Source organism: Rutidosis leptorrhynchoides, chromosome 2 (genome assembly GCF_046630445.1).
Source record: "Rutidosis leptorrhynchoides isolate AG116_Rl617_1_P2 chromosome 2, CSIRO_AGI_Rlap_v1, whole genome shotgun sequence".
Taxonomy (NCBI): Eukaryota; Viridiplantae; Streptophyta; class Magnoliopsida; order Asterales; family Asteraceae; genus Rutidosis; species Rutidosis leptorrhynchoides.
Window position 1 is genome coordinate 565,557,001 of NC_092334.1, and position 12,353 is coordinate 565,569,353.

A 12,353-nucleotide genomic window follows, 5' to 3' on the forward strand; every position below is an offset into this window, starting at 1 on the left:
GACTTAGTCGGACATAGCCGGGTATAGCATAGTTTAACAGTTTGGTACTTGTGTCTAAAGTGTAAAAGTAAAAACAGCATGTGTCTCACCCCAAGTAAAAGTAAGTTTGCTAGCAATTAAAGAGGGGCTATGAATTCACCTTAGTAAGTAGAGAGAGAGTTATTCCTCGGAATAAAGAGTTGAACGAGTGAGCAGGAAAGTCAACTTATTGACATTTAAGAGTAGTTAAGTGTTTTGCCCATGTTTAAGTTTAAGTATGTGTTTAAGTATAGTTTGTTTTACTAAGTTTCTATTCCTAGTAAGTTACTATTTTTATAAAGTTTCCATTTTTAGAAAGTTTCTTATTTTACTAAGTTCCTATGACTAGAGAGTTTCTACTTTTATCAGTGTTTTCCATTTTAGGATACTTGCCGTATTAGATAAGCTTCCAATCACCCCTTTCCCTTCGAATGGCTAATTTAGATCTAGGGGCTTGAGCCATAGGACCCTTTAAATCGGAAATCCAAACCCTCTGCCTAGAATCTCATAGAAACCATTCGTCAAGAAAGTTCGAAGATCTATACATCTCTAATACATATCCCAAAATGTTTTTATGTTACAATATAAGTAGTAGGTTATAGGTGCTAGTAATAGTAATAGTGTATACATGTTATTTATTTTATTTTTAATTGCATATAATTTATAACATTATTTACATATTTCGGTAAAAATAATAACCGAAGTAAAAAGTAAAAAGTAAAAAGTAAAAAGTAAAAAAAATAAAAAGTAAGAAAAGAATACTTACTAGTAGTAATTCTTCAAAGAGGGAATGAGAGAAATTTTGGTGTGAGTTTGAATGAGAAATGAGGGGTATTTATACTTGAAAAAATTAGGTAAAAAGAATAAAATAATTAAAAGAAAAAGAAATATTTAATTCTTAATGGGATTTTAAAATTTAAAAAGTATTAAATGTTAGGTCATGGGATAATGCACAAAATAAAATAATAAAAGTAGTTTTTTCATTAAAATTTTTAATTAAAAAGTAATTTATTTATTTATTTATTTATTTTTTATTTTTTATTTATTTTAAGAATTTTTTTTATGTAAATAAATAAATTTATTTAATGTTTTTCTAAGAATATTTGTCAATAATATTTTATTTTATTTTTTTTATTTATTTTTATTTAATTAATAAATACAAATTTTGCATAAAAATAATAAATAATTCGGTATTTTGTATTTTTAATAATAATTATGATTTTAATTATTAAACTATAGCTTTAGTAAGTTTGTAAATATTATTACATTTATATATAATTGAATTTATTATATAGTTAAATATATAATACATTAACTAAATAATAAAAGTGATACAAAGTTTATATACTTAGTTAAATTATTTCAAATTATATAAATTAATAATATATTATTTATTTAAGCGTGCATTGTTGACTAAAAATTACTATTCGATCAATATTTAATTGTATATAACAACCCTTAATACATATAGTCAGACATATAACCCTAGGGTTAATTCAGAAATTTAGAAGTCGAAAAGTGAGGGTTGTTACAAGAAACGACTTTATTTTCAATGGAAAATTCACTTGTCGTTCGGTTGTGGTTCGCAACATCAAGCTAAAGATGTTCCTTTGAGCCACAAATCTCAAGTTTTGCAATGGTCTCCACTCTTATGTATGGGATCAAAACTCATTTTTCTTGTGTTATTAGCCTTAGCTTCGTTTCAATTTGTAATTCTCTTTTTAACTGAGTTTGACTCTGTCATTGTAACTTGTATTGCATCTTCACTATTTTGATGAAGATGTATCGTTCAATACAAAAGTTTTTTTACCAAAAAAAATATTTAAAAAAAAAAAAACATAGACCAATAGAGTATTTATTATTAGTCATTACAACCAACACTCTTCTCACCTTCCTCCTACTCAACCTTCTATAAAAATCAACATTCTGTAACCACCACTATCACAACTATTCCCAATTTACCAAAATGGTCCATCCAATTTCCCAAGCTAACGAAACCAGTCCTTTTGGTTCCTTCACACCTGAACAATTTTACTCTCATCATTCAATCACACACTCCACTGATTACTTCACAAACCCTAGAGGTCTTAAAATTTTCACTCAATCATGGACGCCACTACCTCCGATCAAAATCACCGGCGTTATTTGCGCCGTTCACGGGTACACCGGCGAGTCTAGCTGGTTCGTACAACTCACCGCTGTTCATCTCGCCAAATCAGGATTCGCTGTCTGCGCCATCGATCATCAAGGTCACGGATTCTCCGACGGACTATCTCTTTATATTCCGGATGTCAATCCGGTCATTGATGACTGTATTTCGTTCTTTAATAAGTTCCGTGCGCAACACGCGCCGTCGTTGAAATCTTTTTTGTACTCCGAATCACTTGGCGGTGCGATCGCGCTTTTGATCACTCTCCGCCGAGACGAAGCTGCCGGAAAACCGTACGACGGATTGATACTCAACGGCGCGATGTGTGGAATCAGCGACAAGTTTAAACCGCCGTGGCCGTTGGAGCATTTTTTATCAGTCGTCGCTGCGGTGATTCCGACGTGGCGAGTGGTTCCGACTCGCGGATCGATTCCGGAGGTTTCGTTTAAAGTTGACTGGAAGCGGAAGCTAGCAATGGCGAGTCCGAGAAGGTCGGTGGCGCGTCCACGAGCGGCAACAGCGCGTGAGCTGCTACGTATATGTAGGGAGGTGCAGGATAGATATGCAGAAGTTGAGGTGCCGTTTTTGATAATTCATGGTGGTGACGACGTCGTTTGTGATCCGGCGTGTGTTGAGGAATTGTATCGATGTGCAGGGAGTAAAGATAAGACGATAAAGATATATCCGGGGATGTGGCATCAATTGGTTGGTGAACCAGATGATGACGTGGAGACTGTTTTTGGTGACGTGGTTGAGTGGTTAAAGGCTAGGGCTACTAGTGAATTGGATGCTTAAATATGAAATATACGGAGTATTAGTTTGTGTAATTGATCATTATAAATAATTGATTTATGTATGTTTAGATGTAAGTTGTAACAAAATAATTTTAATGCGAAAACTGGTTTGTTATATCATGTGTGTTCAAGCCAATGTTCCTAAGTGGAACTTATGAGATGAAATTGGATTTTGTGTATGAAAAAGATTAAACAGTCCGATAAATATACAAACTCAACTCAATGTAAAGAGAATCGAGTGTTGTTTAGATCTCGTCGTCACTTGAAGGTTTGTATATTCAGATGACCATATGAGGTGCTACGTATGTTTTATGTGTGAAATTAGCACTGAACAACCTTTAAATAGGTGATAAGGAATGACGGTATATGGGGCTGTCAAGCCATAACCTCTACTCCACTAGTCGTGTAGAAGAATGGCAGTTTGTAGAGATAACAATTACTACAATTTTTGAAAGGGGGTGATATTTTCAACTTCATTTTTGATTGACCTATCATCATTTGATGCATTCTTCTAAAATATCTTCAAATAAATTTAATACGTGTAACAAATCAATTAAAGGTATATTAGAAAACTTAGGATGATCTAACAAAAATCATGTTGGATGTATCAATTTTCTTTTCAAAGAATCTTTGAGAACTCGGGATGAGTTGTAGGAGAAAGTCAAATCAAAAACCTTAATGAAAGCTTATATTTGGGGCCTTATCGATACGTCTCGTGATGTGATTCCAGAGCGTGTCTCATGAAACTCATTAATCTATATATATATATATATATATATATATATATATATATATATATATATATATATATATATATATATATATATATTAATTAAAGTAAATACACAATTGAGTGACAAATCTCCTTAAAAATAAATCCTAGGCATCCAATCTTTTAACCACCTCTAATACTAGCCATCCATTTCAAATTAAGCCCTTAATCACGTGATTTACCCGGATTAGCATCTAAACAGACAAAAATAGCCTCAACAAAAACATACGGGCGGGGTTTAGAATCGATTCTAGGGGTTCTATTAATCTCATTCTCATTCGTTCAACATCCCAAAATTCTCTCATCCATAGAAATCAATTCATTCGCTTCAATCATCTGAAAACCCTAATCTACTCTCGAAATTCAAATCCATAACGTGGACCTAACGCTGCAGATGAAGTCTGATTTCGATCCAAACTAAACAACAATATTAATCGGATGTTGTTGTCGTAGATTAGGGTTCATGTTATTATATGAAGGTGTTGATACTGTCATCGTCTCTCCTATCGTGAAGTGATTTTCAGTAAAACAACCACCGTCGTCTTCTCATCGTCTTCGACGTCGGGTACGTGATTTCAATTTCGTAGTAGCATCTAAGACTTTTCTTTGTTGATATAATGTATAATATGTAAAATTTAGGGTTTCCAGATTTGGGGATGATAACTGATCTCATTCGATGCTTATTTCATCTTCTTCCCTGCTTTTTTCATCATATTCTCTGATTTTTTGCTACTGGAGGCATAATCGAGGGCAGGTTTTACACTTCTCCTTTTCATGTCTTTATGTTTAATTTTGTTAGTTTATCTGATTATTTATTATTTATTATAACATATAATTAATAAGTAATATATTAGTCAGTTCTAATTGAAGGGGTATTATATATTTTTTATTTTAAAGTTACTATTAGATGATTTAATAGTGTGATTTTGTCATTTTCTTTGGTTAAAGTTGTTAACAAGTAATCATTAATTGATAATGATTTTCTAAATACAAACTAAAAATCCCTCTCAAGTAAAGTGAAGTGACGGTTGTAAAATTCGGGTTACGGTTTAGGGTTTGTGAAATGGTATTTTAATTGCACTTTGTGTGATGGTTACTGACAAAACTCAAGGATGGAGTGGTGATTCGTTTGATCGATACAAAGAGTACAGGTATTATTTAATTTTTATCTGTACGCTTGATCGATACAACGTATGATATTTGATTATGCATTTTTTTTTAAAATATCTCAATCAGCGGTTTCATTTTTATCTAAGTTTAATTTATTGATACCCATTGGTTTTCAACTTCCTTATTAGAGTCATATTCATAGTTGGTGTTCCTTTAGATGAAAGGTAAAAGTCGGTAACCGAATAAGATCGTTTTTGTTTAAAGCGTCAAATTCGATTAATGATGGATTGAAATATGGAAATAGTGAGGTTACATATCTTAATGAACGATAAACAGTCACTATGTTGTACTTAATGTATGAAGACTAGGCCCATACAGCAACAAAAGGATCATTTTGTAATTTATTGGCTGATAACATGATGGTGTAGTTTTGCGTATACTATACATATGAAGAGTTCGGGTCATGCATCACACTTCGACCTGTGAGAAACCCCTTACATTTTTGATAACATGCATCGGTGAGTTTGTAAGCTATGACAGGTATACATCAAGCTTAAAGTCTTAAAACCCTTTCGTAAAGCTATGACACAGGAGGAATGTGGGTCGATTTTAATATTAACTTTACATTTATGTACAATGCGATAGTTACAAAACTTATGTAAATTCAATTAATTAGTTAGTATTTCTCACAATTAATCAAATATATACTAAATTTGATTTGAAAACTTGAGTGTGTTTAGACAAGGAGGAGGCTACAGAGGTTTGAAAACTTTTATGGAAACAAGTACCCATTACTTTCGATTGCTCTCTTTCAGGACCTTGCATCTATTCCAGTTATTCCGAAAAGGTCTTATTTTCTTTTTTATCCATAATATGCAGTTTGTATTGTTAACATATATGTTTTTTCTTTCTCTATTATTTAGTAATTGTAGCGTGTTTTATTTTTTGATGCATATGTTAGTTTGAAATGGACGATAACATAAAAATGGAGAGGTTTGCCAAAGTGCTTGACAAGGATTTACTCTGATTGCCTTCTTCGTCTTCAATCTTGTGCTGAAAACAGTTTTAAAAAATATGTATATATATTCGTTGACTAACTTTGACTATTTTGGTCAGCATGAACACCATGACTACTTATGGATTATGTTAACTGGTTTTGACTATATGGGTCAAAATGACCACCATGCATACTTAAGTATTATAACTGGGTTTGGGTTGAACAATATTAGGGTTTATATATCATGTTGCAATAAAACTGTTGCTATAGTTAAAACTTTTAGGGTTAAGCAAACTTTTAGGGTGCATACTGGGTTTGGGTTGAACAATATTAGGGTGCAGTCTATATACACTGGGAAGCTTAAATGGAGGTGGGTATACACGAACCAGTGTTATGCAACCAAGATGATGCTCGTGACCCATTGTAAGTGCACCATACTTTCATGCATGTCTTTGTGTTTATTTAGGCTTCTTGCTTATTCTGACCTTTTTGAGATGTTATGTTATAATACAAAGACTTTAACTAATGCAGATAGGTTTCTTCTTCACCATACACACCCGGGAAAAAAAATACAGGTATGTAACTTACACTCAAATTTGTGTGGTTTGTTTCGTTTTTATTCCTTTTGACTTATATCTAATTTGGGCTGTTGAGGTTTGTTACTTTTTATATTTACTTTGTAAGTACTGGGTTCACAATGATATATTCTGGCTTGATTTTAGCTTGCATCAGCTTAGCTTATTTGTAGATTACATTTATTTATTATGGTATCTTGCACTTATTTTGTTTTCTAGCTTTTGTAAAGTTATATATCTCTGTTTAAAAAGTAAATAAATAGACACAGAAGATGAAATTCCCAAACTTAAAAGTAAATAAATAGCCCATTCAATATCCCTTAATTTGAGTTATAATAATAGATTATAACAATTTTTACTAATTTTTTTTTATTTTGTTTAAGTAGGTAGTAGTACATAATGATTAGCATAATTGTGAAATTCCATTTCATTATTTGTGGATTCAACCTTACACTCGCAAGTGAGTTGATCTGGACAAATTACGGGTATGATTTATGTATTAAAGCATGTACATTACTCTCTTATTATCCACGATATGGTAGTCCTCGTCTTTTAATCTGTTGATGAAATGATTAAGTAGAAACACATGCAATTGTGGAGCAATGGTAACGAACACATGATGAGCTCTACTTTCTCAATGACTCTAAAGCTATATTTTTTAATTTGACTCTGATTTGTCATTTGATTGACTTTTGTTGGTGCTAAATAACCGTTTGACTTTGAAGAATCAATTTTTTGTATTTTACCTGTATAAATCAATATGTCCAATTTAATATGATCTATGATTTGTTGGATTGTAGGAATCCAACAGAGGCGTTGAAACAGGCGATAGTGCTAATGTTATGGCTTTAGAAGAACAACCAGTTAAATCGTTTGACTTTTACACCTTTATGGTACAATGTTACTGTATTCACGTAGTAGCAGATTACTCGGAACGTTTGTAAGCAGTATTTGTAATGAACACCATTTTTTATTTTGATTTTTTACAATAAGTGTAGACCAAGTGGGTGATTTCCTGAAACCGAAAAGGGTAGGCTAAATTGAATACAAAAGATCAATTAGTAGGGATGAGAAGGAATTTTTTAATTTTTATTTTCGAAAAGCAAGATGAGAAGGAAATTGCCTTTTAAGAATTTTTTCTCTTTTGAAAACAAGAGATCAATCACTATCATAGTACTGACTTTAGGAAGCTTTGGTTGGTAATAAAATGGGAATCAAACGATCTAATGTATGAGAGACTACATATCAAAAATGGTTTAATGTTGTGTTAGAGACCCGACGTTATTTAACTATATAAGTGTACCTATTTTGAGTTCCATGTTAATTTTATTTTTAAAGTGTTAGTACTCATTTTTTGTTGTTTCGTTTTGTTTGGAAAGTTGTATTTGTATCTGTAATAATGATCACAAGTTTATAAGCAACTGCAAGTAACAAACTGATGAATGATTTGATTAATGGTAAGATCTTATAAATTTTTCAATTGTAATGTAATGTGAAAGTGTAACATTCAATAAAATAAAATTAGAAACATGGTAAGAGGTATACTCTTTTGTAGGTTGTATATGAATTTTAAAGTATTTATATTGTCATATACATAAAGTTGATTTGGTAATTCTATATCGTGTTGATTCAGAAATCTTATCAAACATTGAACTTCCATTCAAAATCATAATGATTTAGAGTCTTTTAACCATTCAAAACTCGGTATCATTTAGTGCTAAATCATCCAGTTTTATTTGTGAGAAACTTATTGATTACAGTTTGGATTCAATCGTGCAACGCACGGGCTATTGAATCAACTGTACTTCAAAATTAAAACAGAATATTGATGCAAACAGAATAGTGATGAAGCAGCAAAAAGATTACAAGATGAGATACAATTTATTAAGGCACAAAAGGTGGGGATAAATATAAATTGACTGATAATTCATGTTTTCTTATATCAAATTATGTACTAACATAAATATGATTTTAGGATCAACAACAACAAAAGATAAAACAAGAGGCGGAACAATTCCGCCAGTGGAAAGCATCTCGCGAGAAAGAACTTCTGCAGGTAATTATATTTGTATCTATAGTTTAACTTAGAGGAGGCAAAATGAGCAGTCAAGTAACGGGTCATTTTTATTTTTTACGAATGGAGGAGTGTTTATTTTTCTAGGTTGACTTGAAATGATTTCTGTTCAAAAAGAAGGACTTATGTAAAATTACCATCTTTAATACGAGCAAAAAACTGTTATTTGATGTTCGATTATAAGTTCGTAATTAGAAGTGATATTTTGATATAATTGATGATATGTAGTGGTAAAAATTATAGAGTTCTTATGACATTCTTTTGTCAGGTGCAAATATATTCAAAATGTGGTTGCAGTTGCACCCGTTCTGAAAACAAAGGTTGACTTTATAAGTTAAATTACTCTCAATGATCAGTCAAGATAAAAGTCACATTTAAGAGATATGTATTCAACACTTTTGCAGGTACCATCATTATTATAAGTCAATTCCTTTATATATATCTATATATTGTTTGCAAATATCTATAATACAGTAATATGTGTGAAATTTGCTCGAAACATGTTTTCCTTTTCATTTTTGCAGGTTAGTCAGAAAGTCAGGAGCAAACTAAGGGACAAGCTAATGTTGTAGGTGGCAAGATGGGTGGGTCAAAGGGAAAAACTAAGGGTTCAAAGTAGGTTCTTTTTTTTTTACTTTAAATAAGGAGCCAAAAACCCCTTTGGACGTTACATGTTTTAAGTTTTATACATGCGGGAAAAATGGGTGGGTCATTGATGTCAAAATTATCTTTCTAACTTTAAGTTTGTGTTAATTTAATCTAATCACTATCACTTATGTTCTATTTATCGTTTCGAAGGTTATGCTCTTTTTTGCTCTTTTAATGTATACCATTGTTAGGAGTGGAGAAAAGACCACAAAACTTTATATTTATCGTTTCGAAGAATGAGTTTGTATTCTCAACAAGGACAGTCAATCTTCGTGTGTTGTTCTCTTTGAAGTTAGTGGTTACTGATTTTCCCTTTGCGTTATCCAAAAGTTATATATTCAAATATCAAGTTTTGTTAACTTTTATGCTATGAATGTAACAGTATGTCGATTGGAATCTGGATTTAATAAACACCACAACTTCATAATATCTTATTCTAATGACATATCATGATGGTAAGATTTGACACACGTTTAGTTTCATTTCCTTGATGTTATTCTTGATGAAAAATATTATTATACTTGAATTGTGGTTTGCAGAAGCTATACACCAGAAGTTTAACTTTAAATGGAAAGTTATGGCCTATCTGGATGCGTGGAGCTCTTTGTAGAAGCATTGAAAGACAATGAGGTACATACTTTTGACACTTTAAGCACCAATTGCATACTCACGTCTAAATTTAACTATAAAATGTGAACTTTTTGCGCCCCCCGTGGGTTACTTTGAATTATTATTTATGGACAGAGTCTTATAAAGATCTATTCGAATATTTGTATTCTGATTGTTTGTTTTTGCCATTCAAATATAACACTACAAGTGGGTTTCTACTTAGAGTAGCAGAGAAAGATGATGCAAAAGAAGTTAAGGAAGTCATATAGTAGTGCAGTTAAATGACGTATAATTAACGTTTCAGAGAAAGATAAACGCCTTTAAATGTCAACACGAGTAGGTTCCATTGGGTTGGATCATGGGTCAAATATGAATGGTGTCGAAATGAGTCTTTTAGTTCATGCAAAACATATCACATTAGGCTACACGCATATACTGTTTTTTAGATTGATACAAAGAACGCATGTCCACGTATATAAATAGGCTTGACATGTTTCGTTCTATCGTTTAAACATATTACAAAAGTTTGAATGTGTAATCCCGCGAAGTCGCGGGTTATCAACTAACGTCGTCTTTAATTCATCTATCTATATGCTATATTATTTCCCTTTCAGCTTTACTTGATACATGTGCCTGGTACAATTCGATTCTTCTTGAAATTATGCTTGACAAACCGATGGTTTTCAATCATGCAGGGCACAGTCAATGGTTTCAAAAGAAAAACGATTGCATAAGAAAAATGGGGAAGGATGACATGATAACTCAAAAGTTTCTTGCTCATAATGTGAACTCTTATGTAATGGGTAAAGTTGTTATTAAATTTTTTTTTTTTTTTTTTTTTGGTTTCTTTTCAAATTTTTTTTTTTTAAAAGGCATTGGTAATGGGCCAGAATTAACGAGTCAGTGTAATGGATAAAGTTGTTATAAATTTTTTTTAAAGGCATTGGTAATGGGTCAGAATAAACGGGTCAGTGTAATTGGTAAAGTTGTTATAAAGTTTTTTTTTTGTTTTTTTAAAAAGCATTGGTAATGGGTCAGATTTAATGGGTCAGTGTGTTATAAAGTTAAAAAAAAATTAAAAGGCATTGGTAATGAGTTAGAATTAATTTGTCAGTGTAATGGGTAAAGTTGTCAACAAACTTGCAATTCAGCAATGACATGGTACTTGAACAAATAAAAAACATAATCATTACTCCCTAAATTGAGTATTGTTATTGAATTTTATGTTGGATATCTCCCTGCCATTACTCATTGTTTCTAACGCCACATGCTCAGGATATAGGTGTATGCTTAGTGCAAGTATTATAGACAATTTAATAAAAAAAACACTATGATATGAATCACTGGTATGTATTGTTCATATCTCAGCTACACATTTTAATATTTATCTTTATCAACCAACAATGTAGGCGTTGGATGTTCTACTGATCATGTATTAATTGCATCGCCATCTGGTGTTTCATGTGTTCAAGTGTTAAATTTGGACAAGTCCAAATGTAAATGCTGAAATGCTCTACTATTCAACATATAATGATTCTGACAAGTCAACACAGATTAATCCCTCAAAAAATTCGGCGAATTCGCGGGTCTTCAACTAACATGTCAAAGGAAATTATCAGTACTGAAACAATACTCATGCTACAATACTCAATAAACGTGGTCTGATTGTGCAACCACACATTATCACTACTAACACGCAATACTCATGCTACAATACTCAATAAACGTGGTCTGATTGTGCAACCACACATTATAACTGTTTAAGTATTTTATACTATGTTCAACTTTTAAAGTTTTTTACAGACATATATGGTTGGTTTTTAAATTTCAAGTACATACATTGGATACAGAACAACTAACATAACTACTTTCATTAAATACAATAATCATAAACATTATTTCTCTACAAACACTCACATAGCCCCGCGAATTCGCGGGTCCTCAACTAGTTACAAGTTATACTACACTGCACAAGGAATACAATTACAATATATCCTATCAAAATTGATTTTATGACGTCATGATCGTCATTATCATGATAGATTGATAACTCTATTATAGTATGAGTATAAGATATGTAATCAACATGGTTAATAATTACTCGTGTATAGATAAACGGGTAACATTTTAAGTATTCATATCATGGAAGGTTTACTTTAGAGTGCAACTTAAATAAATTATATAGTGATCGTTATCGATACCTTCCTTATCATCCCACATCATTAATGATTTAAATTGATTTATTTAATATATATTTAGATTTAGAAAATTCGGAGTAATGCGTATTGCAATTAAAGATCAGAAAATTCTGAATCTACTAAAACCAAACAGGAAAAGAATATTTCTGAATCTGGTAGAACCAAACAGGAAAAGAAGCAGATATAGTTTGATATACTTTTTATGGGTAATTTATACCCACATTTCATTAGATACGAATCTGGGATCTTGATCATGTTGGGTTTGACAGTTTACCCAATCAACAATATTTATTCATGAATGATATGAAATAAAATGTAATGTACTTAAAATGATTTAAAAGTTGACTTGTACTGTGTTTCAAAATAGATTTAATGTTTTCAAAACGGTGTTCTTAATAACGATGTTGCC

At 31.6% G+C, this 12,353-nt stretch overlaps 1 protein-coding gene across 1 annotated transcript; it reads left to right on the top strand.

The window, feature by feature from the left end:
• Positions 1-1,909: 1,909 nt before the first annotated feature.
• On the top strand, positions 1,910-3,076 carry LOC139893144 (caffeoylshikimate esterase-like). The gene has a single exon (XM_071876289.1). The coding sequence runs from the start codon at positions 1,985-1,987 to the stop codon at positions 2,960-2,962; it is 978 nt and encodes a 325-aa protein (XP_071732390.1). The 5' UTR covers positions 1,910-1,984; the 3' UTR covers positions 2,963-3,076.
• The last annotated feature ends 9,277 nt before the right edge of the window (positions 3,077-12,353 follow it).